Source organism: Chiloscyllium punctatum, chromosome 3 (genome assembly GCF_047496795.1).
Source record: "Chiloscyllium punctatum isolate Juve2018m chromosome 3, sChiPun1.3, whole genome shotgun sequence".
Lineage (NCBI taxonomy): Eukaryota > Metazoa > Chordata > Chondrichthyes > Orectolobiformes > Hemiscylliidae > Chiloscyllium > Chiloscyllium punctatum.
Window position 1 is genome coordinate 20,787,495 of NC_092741.1, and position 18,807 is coordinate 20,806,301.

General features: G+C 44.6%; 1 protein-coding gene across 5 annotated transcripts in view; it reads right to left on the reverse strand.

Annotated features, from left to right (window-relative positions):
* Positions 1-831: 831 nt before the first annotated feature.
* LOC140456654 (serum response factor-like) overlaps positions 832-18,807 on the reverse strand; it is a 118,140-nt gene continuing 100,164 nt past the window's right edge. For 4 of the 5 annotated variants that reach the window (XM_072550757.1, XM_072550758.1, XM_072550754.1 and 1 more), the window contains 2 exons: positions 18,529-18,605; positions 832-8,183 (listed from right to left, as the gene is read on the reverse strand). In XM_072550757.1, the coding sequence (XP_072406858.1) occupies positions 8,082-8,183; positions 18,529-18,605 (179 nt within the window). In that variant the 3' untranslated portion in view covers positions 832-8,081. The remainder of the gene's footprint in view (positions 8,184-18,528; positions 18,606-18,807) is intronic. The other variant, XM_072550755.1, reaches the window with a different exon arrangement.

Here is an 18,807-nt window from a genome sequence, read left to right on the forward strand (position 1 = left end):
AGTGCGAGTCGAGGATTCTCTAAAGGTAAACATGCAGGTTGAGTCTGTGATTAAGAAAGCGAATGCAATGTTGTCTCTTATCTCAAGAGGGTTGGAATATAAAAGCAGAGATGTACTACTAAGACTTTATAAAGCTCTGGTTAGGCCCCATTTGGAGTACTGTGTCCAGTTTTGGTCTCCACACCTCAGGAAGGACATACTGGCACTGGAACGTGTCCAGCGGAGATTCACACGGATGATCCCTGGAATGACAGGTCTAGCATATGAGGAACGGCTGAGGATACTGGGATTGTATTCGTTGGAGTTTAGAAGATTAAGGGGAGATCTAATAGAGACGTACAAAATAATACATGGCTTGGAAAAGGTGGATGCTAGGAAATTGTTTCCGTTAGGTGAGGAGACTAGGACCCGTGGACACAGCCTTAGAATTAGAGGGGGTCATTTCAGAACAGAAATGCGGAGACATTTCTTCAGCCAGAGAGTGGTGGGCCTGTAGAATTCATTGCCACAGAGTGCAGTGGAAGCCGGGACGCTAAATGACTTCAAGGCTGAGATTGATAGATTCTTGTTGTCTAGAGGAATTAAGGGCTACGGGGAGAACCCTGGTAAGTGGAGCTGAAATGCGCATCAGCCATGATTGAATGGCGGAGTGGACTCGATGGGCCGAATGGCCTTACTTCCACTCCTATGTCTTATGGTCTTATGAATACATAGAGCTTTGCAGAAAGGCTGTATAAAGCACACAGATAACCACTAAGCAGGGATACAATGCCCACTAAACCTTAACTACGACATTGACATGGTGGGCACAGCTGCTGGGAGCACAATCTATAACGTTTAGCCAAAGAGCACTTTTATTCTTTTTGAATACAGAAAGATGTCTCCGGACACAGTACTGTGTTTACATACACAAACCTTCCAGAGCGCTGGAAACAAAGAAAAAAAACAGAATCCAAACACAACAATAAAAAGTAAACAAGCCGGATTTCTCTTCTTTTAAAAAAAAGCTTTCGCTGTGTAAATCACACCAGATCTTGGTGTGACAGGCTATGGGCGTGGCGAGCTGCTGAACTCGAACACGTCCTCTCCCTTTCACTGAAACGTTGAACTTTTTGTATTCCGTGGAAAAAAATGTATAAAACATACACACCACCCCTCCCTCCCCCCGCCTGTGTGATACAAACTCTTACACATAAACTGCAATACAATTTTACAAGTGTTTTTTTTTCTCTGTGATACATAAATACTGAATAAACACCTATAAAAATAAACTCTCTCTTTCAAAGGCATTTTATAAAAGGTAGTGGCCGCTTCCTATGAAAACGTTTCCCTTCATAGCACCAAGTACAAAAAACTGCTGCTTGTAGGTGGGCCTGAACTTGAAGGGACCGTGGCACGTACAAAGGTCAGGGATTATCAATGAGAAGGCCATAAACTGGGAAGGTGCAGAACAGAGGAACACCAGCTAAACAGAGCGGGCAATGTCTATGTGAAATATGAATCTGTTTAGAGCCAGAGAGAGGATGGAGGGGGAAGGTGGGAATTACCTGTCAGCAGAGAGCTCCAGGAGGGAAAGCAGCCTGCTTTCACACCCTATACTGGGCGATGGCTGACACGGACGTAACTTTTAACATCTTCCCTTCCATGATTGTGACCAGGTTATAGTCCAACAGGGTTATTTTGGAAGAACTAGCTTTAGGAGCACTGCTGCGTCATCATGTGGTTGTGGAGCATAAGATCATAGGACACAGAATTTATTGCAAAAGTTTACAGTGTGATGTAACTGAAATTATATATTGAAAAAGAGCTGGCGTACTGGAGAAGGATTCACATTTTTGGATCATTGGAAGCTGTTTTGGGGTAGAAGTGAACTATACCTGTAACAGGGAAGGCAGATGAACTCAGGGCATGGTTCGGAGCATGGGACTGGGATATCATAGCAATTACAGAAACATGGCTCAGGGATGGACAGAACTGGCAGCTTAATGATCCAGGATACAAATGTTACAGGAAGGACAGAAAGGGAGGCGGGGGCCGTGGAGGGTGGTTTTAATAAGGGATAGCATTACAGCTGTACTTAGGGAGGACATTCCCAGAAATGCATCCAGAGAAGTTATTTGGGTGGAACTGAGAAATAAGAAAGGGATGATCACCTTATTGGAATTGTATTATAGACCCCCTAATAGTCAGAGGGAAATTGAGAAACAAACTTGTAAGGAGATTTCAGCTATCTGTAAGAATAATAGGGTGGTTATGGTAGGGGATTTTAACTTTCCAAACATAGACTGGGACTGCCATCGTATTAAGGGTTTATATGGAGAGGAATTTGTTAAGTGTGTACAAGAAAATTTTCTGATTCATATGTAGGCGTACGTACTAGAGAAGGTGCAAAACTTGACCTCCTCTTGGGAAGTAAGGCAGGGCAGGTGACTGAGGTGTCAGTGGGGGAGCATTTTGGAGCCAGCGACCATAATTCTATTAGATTTAAAATAATGATGGAAAAGGATAGACCAGATCTAAAAGTTCTAAAAGGGACTGCTAGAAGATGGGAAGCCTTCAAAAATAGATAACGAGAATCCAGAGAAAGTATATTCCTGTCAGGGTGAAAGAAAAGGCTGGTAGGTATAGGGAATGCTGGATGACTAAAGAAATTGGGGGTTTGGTTAAGAAAAAGGAGGTAGCATATGTAAGGTATAGACAGGATAGATCAAGTGAATCCTTAGAATTCTGAGTATAAAGGCAGTAGGAGTATACTTAAGAGAGAAATCAGGAGGGTAAAATGGGGACATGAGATAGCTTTGGCAAATAGAATTAAGGAGAATCCAAAGGGTTTTTACAAATGCATTAAGGACAAAAGGGTAACTGGGAAGAGAATAGGGCCCCTCAAAAATCAGCAAGGCGGCCTTTGTGTGGAGCCACAGGAGATGGGGAAGATAATAAACGAGTATATGGAATCAGTATTTACTGTGGAAAAGGATATGGAAGATATAGACTGTAGGGGAGTAGATTGTGACATCTTGAAGAATGTCCACATTACAGAGGAGGAAGTGTCTTGAAATGCATAAAAGTGGATAACTCCCCAGGACCTGATCAGGTGTATCCTAGAACTCTGTGGGAAGCTAGAGAAGTGAATGCTGGGCCTCTTACTGAGATATTTGTACCATCGATAGTCGCAGGTGAGGTGCCAGCAGACTGGAGGTTAGCTAACTTGGTGCCACTGTTTAAGAAAGGTGCTAAGGACAAGCCAAGGAACGACAGACCAGTGGTGGGCAAGTTGTTGGAGGGAATCCTGATGGACAGGATGTACATGTATTTGGAAAAGCAGGGACTGATTAGGGATATTCAACATGGCTTTTCCTCATTTACACAAATAATTTGGATGTGATCATAAGAGGTACTGTTAGTAAGTTTGCAGATGACACCAAAATTGCAGGTGTAGTGGACAGCGAAGAAGGTTACCTCAGAATACAACAGGATCTTGATCAGATGGGCCAATGGGCTGAGAAGTGGCAGATGGAGTTTAATTTAGACAAATGTGAAGTGCTGCATTTTGGGAAAGCAAATCTTAGCAGGAGTTATATACTTGATGGTAAGATCCTAGGGAGTGTCGCTGAACAGAGAGACCTTGGAGTGCAGGTTCATAGCTCTTTGAAAGTGGAGTCGCAGGTAGATAGGATAGTGAAGATGATGTTTAGTATGCTTTCCTTTATTGGTCAGAGTATTGAGTGCAGCGGTTGGGAGGTCATGTTGTGGCTGTACAGGACATTGGTTAGGCCACTGTTGGAATATTGCATGCAATTCTGGTCTCCTTCCTATCGGAAAGATGTGAAACTTGAAAGGGTTCAGAAAAGATTTACAAGCATGTTATCAGGGATGGAGGATTTGAGCTACAGGGAGAGGCTGAACAGGCTGGGGCTGTTTTTCCTGGAGCGTCGGAGACTGAGGGGTGACCTTATAGAGGTTTATAAAATTATGAGGGGCATGGATAGGATAAATAGGCAAAGTCTTTTCCCTCCAGTGGGAGAGTTCAGAACTAGAGGGCCATAGGTTTAGGGTGAGAGGGGAAAGATATAAAAGAAACAAAAGAGGCAACTTTTTCATTCAGAGGGAGGTACGTGTATGGAATGACCTGCCAGAGGAAGCAGTGGAGGCTGGTACAATTGCAACAGTGAACAGGAAGGGTTTGGAGGGATATGGGCCAGATGCTGGCAAGTGGGACTAGTTTGGGTTGGGATATCTGGTTGGCATGGACAAGTTGGAGTGAAGGGTCTGTTTCCGTGCTGTACATCTCTGACTTTATGACTATGACATGGGTGATCTGTCAAGTCTCTCATCGTTTCAAATGTACATGTTGGTTTCAGTTCCTTCATATGTAAGTTGCAGAACATTTTTAAAGTTACATTCTCAAGTGAACTTTAACAATTGGTGACATATCGACCCAGATAATGCATTTAACATGAGGTGCCCTGTGCAAAGCTGTCTGTGCCACAATGTTCAGACTGATTCTCATCTAAAAAATGGATTTACAGAATTTTACATGAATTCATGCAGTTTTTGAGCAAAATAAAATGTAATTCTGAAAGTACAAATTCACCCCACAAACTTATATATGTGTGTGTGCATGAGGGGTTATGAATGTCTGAGAGAGTGTGTTTGTGTGAGTGAGTGTAAAGGGGTAGAAGTCTCTGAGAGGATGCATGTGAGTGTGGGAGTGTATGTGTGAGTGTATGAAAGAGGGTCTGCGTGAGTGCATGGGTCTGTAGAAGTGTGTGTGAGTAGGAGTATCTGTGAGTGTGTGTGTGTGTGCATAGTGCAGTGAGGTCACCTGTAGTATGACATGAACCCAAGGTCCCAGTTGAGGCCATCCCCAGTGGTACGAACTTGGCTATCAGCCTCTGCTCGGCCACTTTGTGCTGTTGCCTGTCCCGAAGTCCACCTTGGAGAACAGTCAACCGAAGGTCCGAAGTCAAATGTCCTGGACGGCTGAAGTGTTCTCTGACTGGGAGGGAACACTCTTGTTTGTTGATTGTTGTGTGGTGTCCATTCACTCACTGACGTAGCCTCTCCACTGTACAATGTACCAATGTACGATCACACATACACTCCCACACTCTCAAGTCCTCTTACAGACTTATACCCCTTTACACTCACACACATGCACGCACTTTCTCACAGACACTCCTAATCCCCTGCCCCACACATGCGTCCACGTGCGTAAGCGCGCACGCACACAAGTTTGTGGGGTGAATTTGTAGTTGCAGAATTACATTTTATATTGCTCAAAAACTGCATGAATCCAGGTAAGATTTTGTAAATCCATTTTTTAGATTAGAGTCAGTCTGAATATTGTGGCACAGACAGTCTCACACAGGGCACCTCACACCTTCAATGCATTATCATGGACCAACATGACACCAATTGTTGAAGTTCACTTGAGAATGTAACTTTAAAAATGTTCTGCAATTTATATATGAAAGAATTGAAAAACCAACATGGTCATTCTAAAAGATGAAAGACTTGACAAACAATCCATGTCTTTTTCAATATTTAATTTCAGTTACATGACCTTTGCTATAGATTCTGTGTCTTACGAGCTTATACTCCACAACCACCCGATGAAGGAGCAGCGCTCCAAAAGCTAGTGGTTCCAAATAAACCTTTGGACTATAACCTGGTGTTGTGTGATTTTTAACTTTGTACACCCCAATCCAACACTGGCATCTCCAAATCATGATTGTAACCAGTCACCTTGATGTTAGTAAAACATGACGCGGAGGTGCTGGTGGACAAAGCTTTCAGAGCACTGCTCGTTTGTCAAGTGAAGTCATTTAAGGAAGGAGCAGCATTGCAAAAACTTGTGATTTTAAATAAACCTGTTGGATATAACCTAGGGTTGTGTAATTTCTGACTTAATAAAACCAGATTGATTGGCAAGCCAAAAACAGAAGATCCGTTGCAGTGTTTCATATCAGAGGAAATGTGATTTGGCAAGTAGCTAATCTCCCTCACACTCAATTCCTACACATTCAGCACCAATACCTTCATGAGTCAGTGGAACTGTCGACCTGTCTTCTGGGAGATGCAGTCATTCACTGGACAACAACTCCACAAAGACAAAAACAGAAATCGCTGGAAAAGCTCAGCGGGTTTGGCAGCATTTTTAGAAAGAGAAATCAGAGTTAATGTTTCAGGTCCAGTGACCCTTCCTCAGAACTTCCAGTCACCTGACCCGAAACGTTAACTCTGATTTCTCTGCACAGGTGCTGCCAGACCTGCTGAGCTTTTTCAGCAAGTTCTGTTTTTGTTTCTGACTTACGACATCTGCAGTTCTTTCCGTTTCTAAACTCCACAAGAAGACAGTCATGTACTTGAAAAGTGAGGAAGAGGGAGCAATTTGGGGTTTGAAGCATCCAAGCACATGATCCTGTTTAATCCTAGTCTCTTCCTGACACACGTTACAGCAAGAAGCACTGGTCAAAGATTAGGGTCAGGAACAACACTCATCCCCAATCACTGGACTGTGATCTGGACCAGGGTGTGATTTTATCACGGCCTAAGCCTATCCAGTAGAATTCTTTGGGTTATCATCTTCTACAGGAGAAAGGCCACAGTGTTATTCAAATTAACATAACGATCTTTAAAAGAAACAACCCAATTCCTAATGCTCCCAAAAAGCTGCTCATATAAGACAGCAAACTCCCCACGTCTTTTTACTACCAACCCTGCTACTCCTACACCACCCCCATCCCTGTTTTATCTTGTTCTCCCCAGATGTGTGGCTAAATATTCAAATCTGAATGACAGAGGGTGGAAAGAGTTTAAACAAGCCAATTGTAGCCAAAGGACAAACAAACCCAATCTTGTCCAAAACTGAGAATCATGCAGCCACTAAAAATAGAAATTGCTGGAGCAACTCAGTGGGTCAGATATCATCTGTGGAGAGATAATTAGAGTTAATATTGAGTCCAATGTGACTTCTTCAGAACAAGACTCGAAATGTTAAACTCTGTTTCTCTCTCCACAGACGCTGACAAACCTGCTGTGATTTTCCAGCAACTTCTATTTTTGTTACAGACATTCCTGATTCTGATCCACTCCCAGTGAGGGCAGCATGGCCAATCCTGACCACCTTCCCCAACCCCAACCCCACCCCCACCCAAAGAGGACAGCAAGGCCAATCGTAATTGTAATATGCACACGTGACCTTGGGGCGGGCGGGGAGAACTGGACAACATTCAAGAGCAGAAACTTTTTTGACCGAATGTTTGCTCCCTTAGTGCAGAGTCATGAGTGAAGTCACTTATGGTGTTCCCCCTCCAAAGGCCACTCTAATAAATCAATTAATTCAACTTGGATCACGTTTCATATAGACTTCATTAAAAAAAACTTTCTAAATACTAAACGTTTTGTGTGTGCATATGAGCAACACATTATATATGGGTGTATATACTGTACCTACATATTACACACATGTATAATATACACATGCATATACACACACACACACCTCCAACAATTTTGTTTTCAGTACAAATATAATCACAAAAGAATTGTTGGAGAAACAGATGTGGAAAATTAATGCCATGATATCCTTTGACTTTCAAAACAAGATCAAAGCACAGACATCACCAAGGGTTGAAGCCAGCATACAGCTTAGGCAGACTCCTGTGTCTGTCCACATGCACCCTGCCCCGTCCCATTCCACTCCAAACCAAGCTAAAGCGTCACGGCTAAAACTGGAGCAATGACAAAACCAGACGCGTTTAGAACAAAATGTCAATACTGACTTCGTCCTCCAAGGGACAGGTAGAAGAATGATTTCAGGTCTTTACAAAACTGTCACAACAGTGTTAAATTTTGGCTGGGTTTGGTTTGATATGGGTCCACAGCGTGCAAATCGCTTTGAATTGTGTAAAAGATAATCCTTAGGCCATCGGTAATTTCACATTGATTTAGAAAATGTTCCATCCAATCTTTCTGAATAAAACAGGGGTGAAGGGTGAGGGGAGAAAATAAATAAATATGGCGCTCAGTTTCCTTTTTAAATAGATGCCGCTTCTCTCAGTCCTAGATATGAAGGGTTAATCGTTCTGGGCCAGCTTGTTGCTGTGTGTGGTCTCCAGGCTGCTCACCTGAAGCTCAGTCAGGCTGCCAGTGCATGACTGCTGCCCAATGACTGCCATCTGTAAAATAAAAAGGGGCAAACAGTCACAGTCTGCTCACAGTGGACACTACTTCCCAATTCACCAACCCACCTCACCCCCATCCCTCACTCACAGTGGACACTACTTCCCAATTCACCAACCCACCGCACCCCACACCCTCGCTCACAGTGGACACTACTTCCCAATTCACCAACCCACCTCACCCCCATCCCTCACTCACAGTGGACACTACTTCCCAATTCACCAACCCACTTCACCCCATGCCCTCGCTCACATTGGACACTACTTCCCAATTCACCAACCCACCTCACCCCACGCCCTCGCTCACAGTGGACACTACTTCCCAATTCACCAACCCACTTCACCCCATGCCCTCGCTCACAGTGGACACTACTTCCCAATTCACCAACCCACCTCACCCCACGCCCTCGCTCACAGTGGACACTACTTCCCAATTCCCCCAACCCACCTCACCCCCATCCCTCACTCACACTGGACGTCACTCCCCACTCCCACACCCCCCATCCCTCGCTCACACTGGACACCACTCCCCACTCCCACACCCCCATCCCTCACTCTCACTGGACGTCACTCCCCACTCCCACACCCCCATCCCTCACTCTCACTGGACGTCACTCCCCACTCCCACACCCCCATCCCTCGCTCACACTGGACACCATTCCCTACTCCCATACCCCCATCCCTCGCTCACACTGGATGTCACTCCTCAATCCCACACCCACTCCCTCGCTCACACTGGACACCACTCCCCAATCCCACACTCCCATCCCTGGCTCACACTGGACACCAATCCCCAATCCCAATCCCCCGCCCTCGCTCACACTGGACACCACTCCCCAATCCCACACTCCCTCCCGCGCTCACACTGGACACCACTCCCCAATCCCACACGTCCATCCCTAACCCTCGCACTGGACACTACTCCCCAATCCCATTCCTCTCGCTCTGGACACTGTATCCCTCAAATACCTCCCCCCTCCTTCCCTCACTCACATTGGATTCTATTCCCTTATTCCCCTCGCTCTGGACACTGTGCCCCCCAATGTCCCTCCCTCCCTCGCTCTGCATATTATGCTCCTCAATCCTCCTCCCTCCATCCCTCTCTCTGACGCTGTGCCCCTAAATCACTCTCCCCTGCTCAGTCTAAACAACTAATCCTGCATTAAACACAAACATGTTGGAAACACCAAGTGAAAATCAGTTTTAATGTTGCAGGCCAAAGGTATTTTAGCTTGAACTAAGTAAAACTTAGGAGTTAACAGATTTTTAATGAATACAACAGGAGGAACACAATTCAAATTGGAAGGCATCGGATATGGTGCTACACAGAAGAGACTAAATGACAAAATGATTAGTTAAAGATAAATAAAAAATGTTAACGGAACAGGAAATAAAAAGATGTGTTCAGAGGAAGTATGCACAACAGAATCCTCACTAAAAGATTAAGTCCTGAGATTTAATCTGAAATGACTGAACTGCATGTGGGTTTAGAAGCTGCATGTATCTAATTAAAAGATGAGAAGCTGTTCTTCAAACTGACCTTCATTCAGCAGAGTGAGGGGCCAAGGATCGAGAGGTCAGAGGGTAAAGGAGTTAAAAATTAAAATGCCAGGCCAGCACTCTCAGGACCTTATCTGTAGACAACATACAATGTGTGATGCGATTTCACCTGTAGAGGCAACATGATCAATGCCAAGAGAGGGACCTGAAAGAAATACAACTGAAAGGAAGTTCTGGGTTCTTAGCCAGCAAGGACAGAGAAGGGAAGGAGTAAGTGTTACATTTCCTGTCTTTGTATGGGAAGGTGCTGTGGTAAGTGATGAGAAATTAATTCTGTGCATTTGAGCATGTGCCTGTGTATGTGTGTGCATGTACTAAGTGTGGGGGAGTTCTACATCTCTGTATGATGTTGTTGAGCAAGAATCCATCAACCTCAAACTGAAACTTCACTGAGCGAGTCGATGTAGCCACCTGTATGGTTGGGATTTGCAGATGTGGTTTCCTTATCTCTTCGCAGTGAGAAGTGTCACTAGAAATCAGTTCCTTTCAAAATCTTGAGTACCTCATCTGAGTTACTCCATTATACCGGGGGACCAAGGCCCAGTTTCTGTCATCCCCTTTCAGAAGCTAACATCTGGTCAGTTTGGGGAGTGTTTTCTGACACCAGCAACCTCACACGTTGAAATTACGCATCATGTCATATACATTACTGCCAATGTGCATGCACACGTGGAGCGACGGAGATCTCCTCATAACACCTCTCCCACCTCGCATCACCCTCTCACAGCCCATGCCATAGAGATGCAGGCGAAGGTGGTGAATACAATTAACACTGTGTAGAGTTAGAGGAACCAAAGTGAGATTTGGAACAACAGTAGAGACAGAGTGCAGGAAAAAATATGTTTCATTAGAAGAAAAGAGCTATTTAAGGGTTAGGAAAAGGCAAGCAAAATACAGACAGCAGAAGAGGGAAAATGAGGAGGTGGTTAGTGTGGTACCAGTCAAGCAGATTACTTTGTCCTGGACGGTGTCCAGCTTCTTGATGTTGCTAGAGCTGCACCTATCCAGGCAAGTGAGGAGTGTTCCATCACACTCCTGACTTGGGCACGGGAGATGGTGGGCAGGCTTTGGGAGTCAGGAAAGGAATTAATTTTCCTAGCTTCTGACCTGCTCTTGTCAGCACTCTTTTTTATGTGGCAAGTCCAGTTGAGTTTCTGGACAAAGGTAATTCCCAGGATAGTGGGGGATTCATCGATGGCAAAGCCACTGAATAACAAGGAAAAATGGTTAAGTTCTCTCTTGCTGGAGTAGGTCACTGCATGGCATTTGTGTGGCACAAATGTTGTCACACCAGACCAACTTTGGATGCCGCCAGGTCTTCCTGAATATGGAAACAACTGCTTCACTATCTGAGGAGTTACACAAGGTAGTGAACATTGTGCAATCATTGGCAAGCATCCCCACTTCTGACCTTATCTTGGACAGAAAGTCATTGGAGAAGCAGCTGAAGATGGTTGGACCTAGGACACTACCTTGAGGAACACTGCAGAGCTGCCCTGGAGATTAGATGACCTGCAACAACCATGACCATTTTCCTACGTGCCAGATATGAGACTAACCCCCTTATTCCCATTGACTCCAGTTTTCTAGGGCTTCTTGATGCCACACACTTGGTCAAATGCAGCCTTGATATCAAAGGCTGTCACTTTAAACTTCACTGGCTAAACTAGCTTTTTGGTCTATGGTTGAACCAAGGCTGTAAAGAGGTCAAGAACTAAGTGGTCCTGGTATCACCCAAACTGGGTGTCACTGAGCAGATTATTGCTGAGTAAGTGTTGCTTGACAGTATTGTTGAGCTACTTTCTATCACTTTACTGATGATCGAGAGTAGACTGATGGGGCAGTGATTGGCTAGAATGGATTTGTCCTGCTTTTCATGTACAGGACATACCTGAGCAATATCTCCACATTGTTAGGGAGATGCCAGTGTTGTAACTGTACTGGAAGAGCTTGGCCAGGGGAGTGGCAAGTTATGGAGCACAAGTCTTGAGTACTATTGCCAGAATGTTGTGAGGGCCCGTAGTCTTTGCACTATCCAATGTCTTTATTTCTTGATATCAATTGGAGTGAACTGAATTGCCTGAAGACTGGCACCTGTTATTGTGGGGACCACTTAGCACTTCCACCTGAAGATCGTTGTGAGTGCTTCAGTTTTATCTTTAGCACTGATGTATTGGGCTCTCCCATTATTGAGAATGGAGATATTTGAGGAGCCTCCTTCTCCAATGAGTTATTTAAGAGTCCACCACCATTTACAAGTGGATGTAAAGGACTGCAGAGCTTAGATCTGATCGTTTGGTTATGTCATTGATAAACCCTTTCTATCACATGCTGCTTCCACTGGTGGAGTCAGCCAGTGATAGAAAGTACACTGTACATAGAACAGAACAGCATAGTACAGGCTGATATTCTGCTGAGCGTTTATCTTAAACTAAGATCAACCTAACTGACACACCCTTCAATTTACTGCCATCCATGCGCTTGTCCAGCAGTTGCTTAAATGTCTCTGACTCCACTACCACTGCTGGCAGTGCATTCTATGTACCCACCACTCTGTGTAAAGAACCTACCTCTGACATCTCTCCGATACCTTCCTCCAATCACCCTAAAATTATGACCCCTTGTGACAGCAATTTCTGCCCTGGGGAAATGTCTCTGGCAATCTACTCCAACTCTGCCTCTCATTACCCTGCACACCTCTATCAAGTCACCTCTCTTCAGTCTTCTCTCCAATGTGAAAAACCCGAGCTCACACAACCTCTCTTGATAAGACAAGCCCCCCAATCTAAGCAGCATCCTGGTAAATCTCCTCTGCACCCTCTCTAAAGCATCTACATCCTTCCTATAATGAGGCGAACAGAACTGGACACAATATTCCAAGTGTGATCTAACCAGGGTTTTATAGAGCTGCAGCAAAACCTCGCAGCTCTTAAACTCAATCCCCTGTTGAGACCCAAGTGTCAGCATTCAAGAAGATAAAGGCAGAAGCATTCTGCTGGCCTTGCTTTATACTGGATTACAGGTGTTTGGTCAGTCAGGCACCAGAGCTCCTGACACAGGGCAGGTAGGGCAGAGAACGGTTGGGGGTGACGGGGGAGACGGAGAGGGAGAACCTAAGAACAAGGAGCGGGAGTAGGCAATTCAGCCCCTTGAGTCTGCTTCGGCTGATCTCATCTTGGCTTCAATTTCACTTTCCTATCCACTCTCCGTAACTCTTCAACCAGTTACTAATTAAACGTTGTTCCATCTCCTCCATAAAATTACTCCATGTTCCAGCATACATCATGCTCTAGGATAGTGAATTCCACAGATTCACACCCATTTGACAGAAATAATTTCTCCTCATCTCGATTTTAAGTCTCTTCCCCCCCATGCTAAAACTATAACTGCTTGTTCTAGATTGCCCCACATAAGGAAACATTCTTTGTCAATCCCTTTTATCAACTTATATACCTCAATTAGATCTCATCTCATCTGAATTCCAGAGAGTCCGAAACTGCTCAATCTCTCAGGAAAATTGATCCTAGTGACGCCCCCTCCTCTCCAATGCAAGTGCATCCCTCCTTAAGTAAGGGACCAAATAAAATGCAGGTAAACTACAGCAGTGACAGCAGAATGCTAATGAGAATTGATTTCCTGTCTGAAAACATGGATCTCACACAGATTTAAGAAATTAAAGTCAGAGGGTGAGAATTTGTTCAGGAGAATTACAGTGAAAGAATCTGGGAATATTTGCACCAACCGAGTGAAGAAAGCCTGTAGTATTGTCAGGAGGGATTTGGGACTTCCAAAAGCAAGACTACAGTTCTGCTGAGAGCATGCAAACATGGCTTGAGGCAATCAGTCATGTTAAAAAGCTAATAACGAATACCTGCTCCTGGTTTAGACCATTACCTGCAGTGTGTATTTCTTGGGTGGACTTTTTTGTTTGACACAGTACAAGTCTTAAGACATGAAATCCTTCATGTGGTATTTTGAGTCTGCCATTAGGAATTCAAATTTCTGTTTACAAGTTAGTTTAAAATCATTGATCTGAGTGAGGATCATGAGAATGAGGAAAGGGATCTTAGGGAAGGGTGTTCTTAATAATTCAAAAACAAGAGAATTAGAGATGAGGAGAGTACAAATCAGAAACTGTGTTCCAGGCACTTCAGTAAATCCACAAGGTATAAGGAGAGAGAGAGAAATGTGAAATATTTTACAGCAGAAGGTTAGGTTAAAGGTGGATGCTCAAATAAGCCTTCTTTAAACACACACTGTAAACAAAACCAAGTAAATGATACTAGCGCCCACCACAACCTCTGGCAGCTCATTCCATACACATACCACCCCCTGCGTGAAAAAGTTGCCCCTTAGGTCTCTTTTATATCTTTCCCCTCTCATCCTAAACCTATGTTCCTCTAGTTCTGTACACCCCGGCCCCAGGGAAAATACTTTGTCTATTTATCCTTTCCATGCCCTTCATGATTTTACAAACCTCTATCAGGTCACCCCTCAGCCTCCAATGCTCCAGGGAAAACAGCCCTAGCCTGTTCAGCCTCTCCCTATAGCTCAAATCCTCCAACCCTGACAACATCCTTGTAAATCTTTTCTGAACCCTTTCAAGTTTCACAACATCCTTCCAATAGGAAGGAGACCAGAATTGCACGCAATATTCCAAAAGCGGCCTAACCAATGTCCTGTACAGCTGCAACATGACCTCCCAACTCCTGTAATTAATACTCTGACCAATAAAGGAAAGCATACCAAATGCCTTCTTCACTATCCTATCTACCTGCGACTCTACTTTGAGGTTCAAGGTCTGTTTGTTCAGCAACACCCTCTAGGAGTGGTGGAGGGTAGTACAATTGCAACATTTAAAAGGCATCTGGATGTGTTTGTGAATAGGAAGGGTTTGGAGGAATATGGGCCGGGTGCTGGCAGGTGGGACGAGATTGGGTTGGGATATCTGGTCGGCATGGACGAATTGGAGCGAAGGGTCTGTTTCCATACTGTACATCTCTATGACTCTATAAATGTAGACATATTCAACCTGGAAGATAGGGTACAGAAGCCATTACAGAGGAATGTCTGTAACACACATTGGAGCAGTGACAACTCCATCAGGAACAATGAGCAAATTGATAGGAGATGGTGTAGGCTCACTGACAGTAAAGCATGACAACACATAACAAGAGGGATGCAGGCAATAGAGACTTTATAGGTGGAGTAAAATAGGAAATGAATCAGGCTGGCAGTGGGGTTATATATACGATGGAGGATGTTGATTGTACACCTTTGACCTGTCTGTCTGAGACGGACAGAGAGCAAGACCAGACACTCTACACCTGCTCCGCTGAGAAACAGAGATACCAGACACGATACAGCTGTCCCTCTGAGAGACAGGCATAGAGATCAGGCACTATTTACCTGTCCCTCTAAGACAGACAGACACCAGACCCTATACATCTGTCTCTCAGAGGCACCGAACCCTATTTGCCGATCTCCTGAAATCTTCAGGAGTTGCTGCTAAATAGATTTGAATTTGCACAGATTGGATTGACAGGTGCTATATATCACTAGTGACAGAGAATCTGTGTTCTCTGGTTCCTCTCCAGTTTCTCAACTCTTCACGATAACAAAAACATCTTTGACAAATATCAAAGTGACCAAATCCCTGAACTAGCCTCGGACCCAGATAAAGCAAACAGGCATCACTTCATGCTGATACCTCTTGTTTCTCCAGCCTATCTGCTGAAGGAGAAGGAGACAAGTAGGGAAAGGAGCAGGGGAGGGGCAGAGGGTGAGAAGTGGGAAAGGTGATAGAGGAGTGAGTGAGAAGGACAGAGAAGGGGAAAAGGAGATAAAGCAGAAGCAGGTGAGGGTGGGGGGGGGTGAAGGAGAAAGGGAGAGAAGAGGAGACATAAGGAGACAAGGACAAGAGAGAAAAGGGGGTGGAATGAGATAGAGCAGAGGGAGAGACTTGGAGTGGAAGAACAAGGAGAGATGGGGGTGGTAGTGGTGGTGGGGAGGGAGGTGTTGGAGGAGAAAGGAGAGACAAAGTAAGAGAGAAGAGGGAAAGGGACATGGACAAGGAGGGGGCTTGGAAAGGGGAAAGAGGAGGGAAGTGAGACAGGAAAGAGGGAGGGGTGGAAGGGGAGGGAATGGGGGTAGGAAGGAGAGATAGAAGGGATGAAGGAGAGAGGGAAAGGGAGAGAGAGAGGATGGAGACATGGGAAAGAGGAGCAGGAAAAGAAAGAATGGGGAAGGAGACGGAGATGAGGAGAAGATGAGGAGAGAGAGGAGGGGGAAAGGTGAGGAAAGTGGAAGTAGAGGGAGGGGGAGAAGGAGAGAGGCAGAGGAGGAAAGGAGAGAAAGGAGGTGTTAAGGAGAGAAAGAGAGGGGAGGAGGAGGAGGGGAGAGACAAGGATGAAAGGGGGAAAGGAGAGTGAGGACAGAAGGGGTAGGGAAGGAAAGAGAGGGAGAGAGAGAAGGGCAATGAAGTAGAGAAGAGGGGAGGAAGGGATAATGGACAAAGGGGAAACAAAAAGGTACAAAAACAAATTTAATGGCTCTCTACCTGAATGCATGTAGTATTCAGAACCAAATAAATAAATTGATGGCACAAATTCTGGTTAACTTGTATAATCTTATAGTTATTATGGAGACATGGTTTCAAGGAAATCAAACTAGGAACAAAATATTCGGGGCTTTGTGACTTTTTGAAAGGACAGATGGGAAGGAAGGGGCGATGTGGGGACTTCCTAAATTTGAGAAATAATAAGTATATTTGTAAGAAATGGTCTTGGGTCAGAAGGTATAGAATACATTTGAGTGGAGATAGTGAATAAAAAGGGCAGTAGTAGGAATAGTCCCTCAAATAATCAGAGATAAACAAAGATAAAGCAGGCCATTAAGTCTAACATCAGCATAGAGTAATACATGGAAAAAAAATTCTGACAGATGGAATTAATCTCTATTTGGAGGCCAATGGTTCATCAAGGATAAGGCTTTGTTGGGGCAGATTACATCTCTGACAAATTTGACTGAATTTTTCAAGGAGGTGACTAGGTATGGAGATGAGGGTAATGTAGTTGATACAGTTTACATGGGGTTTAGTAAGGCTTTTGTCAAAAGTCTCACATGGTAGACTGGTTAAAGAAGGTAAGAACTCATCGGATCCAGTGCAATTTGGCAAACTGCATCCAAAATTGAGTTCTTTGCAGGAAGCAGAGGGAGCTGATCAAATGATGTGCTTGTGACTGGAAGACTGTGTCTAGTGGTGTACCACAGGGTTTTTTGCTGTTTGTTGTGTACATTAATGATCTACACACAAAGGTAGGAAGTATGATCTGTAAGATCACAGATGGTACGAAAATTGGTGGGGTGGTAAACAGTGAGGGGGTTGGCCTCAGTCTACAGGATATCGAGGGGTTGGTCAGATGGATTGAACAGTAGCAAATGGAATTTAATCCAGAAATGTGCAAGGTAATACATTTTGGGAGGACTAACAAGACAAGGGAGTACAAGCTGAAAGGTAGGACCCAAGGATGTACAGAGGATCAAAGGAACATTAAGCAGCTTGATGTTTGAAGACTGAGAGACAGGTAGATAAGCTGCTTAAGTAGGTATATGGGAGGCTTGCCATTATTAGTGGAAGCATTGAATACAAGAGCAAGAAGCCTGTGATGGAGTTGTAGATAATATTGGTTAGGCTTACAGCTGGATTGGTGTGTGCAGTTTTGGTCACCACACAATGGGAAAAATGTGATTGCAAAAGAGAGAGTGGAGAGGAGACTCAACAGGATGCTGCTTGGTCTAGAATGATTCAGCTATGAAGAGAGGTTAGGCAGGCTGGGTTTGTTCTCTTTACAGCAGAGAAGGCTGAGGGGGGCCTGACTGAGATGTACAAAGTTATGAGGAGCATAGTTAGATAGGCAGAAACTTTTTTCCTTTAGTAGAGGGGTCAGTAACCAGGAGGCACAGTTTTAAAGTAATGGGATAGGAGGTTTAAAGGGGATTTTTAAGGAAGAATTGTATCTGGAACACCCCCATTGCCTAAAAGGGTGGTAAGAACCATCACAACATTCAATAAGTATTTAGATGATCCCTTTAGATGATCACCATGGGACAGACACTTGATCATTGGCATGCACACTATGGGCTGTTTAATGCTGTAAAGCTGTTCGATTCTATGAGAGACAGGAACAGTGGGGAGATGGGAATCTAAAGAGAAAGAGAGACACAGCTAGAAAATGAGGAGAGATGGGAGAGGAAGGAAAGAAAAGAAGGAAGAGAGAGAGACTAAGAGGGGAGGAATCAGAGGAGCGGCAAAGGTGAGGGAAATGTGGAGCAGGTAACAGAGAAAGTGGGAGAGTGGGTCAAAAAGAGGGAACACGGTGAGATGGGATAGAGACGGAAGGGACAGAGAGAGATTGGTGGGGGGGTGGGGGGAGAGATGGGGGTAGAGAGACAGAAGGGATGTGGACCGATGGATGGAGGTGGAGGGATACAGAGACAGAGACACAGAGAGAAAGAGACAGACAGAGTCAGAGAGAGAGAGAGAGAGAGAGAGAGAGAGAGAGAGAGAGAGAGAGAGAGAGAGAGAGAGAGAGAGAGAGAGAGAGAGAGAGAGAGAGAGAGAGACAGAGACAGACAGACAAACAGAGAGATGCAGTAAGAGAGACAGAGGAAGAGGTCCATTCAAGGATGACAATTCCCTGACCATCCAGCATGCATTAAAAGTGAATCTTATTGAGGTTTCCTGTAGGTCGGAGCTTTTCAGATAGTCTTGCCACTATACCTGGTGTAGCTGGACAGCTGACAATGGGATTTGAACTGTTCCTGTGGGAGCAGTGAGCACAACCTGAGGAACACCACCTGCAAGAGACCACAAGCAACTCAACGTAAACTCCAAGGCCAGGCTTAAATTTTCAACCACATTCTTCACCAACCTTCAACTTCCAAATGCATCTTCTCCCTCACACTGGTTGTGTCATTAATTTCCTCAGAATTGTTTGATCTCATTCATTCTCAACTCCAAAGATTTACTCCTATCTTGCAACATTCTGGCCCAGTGATT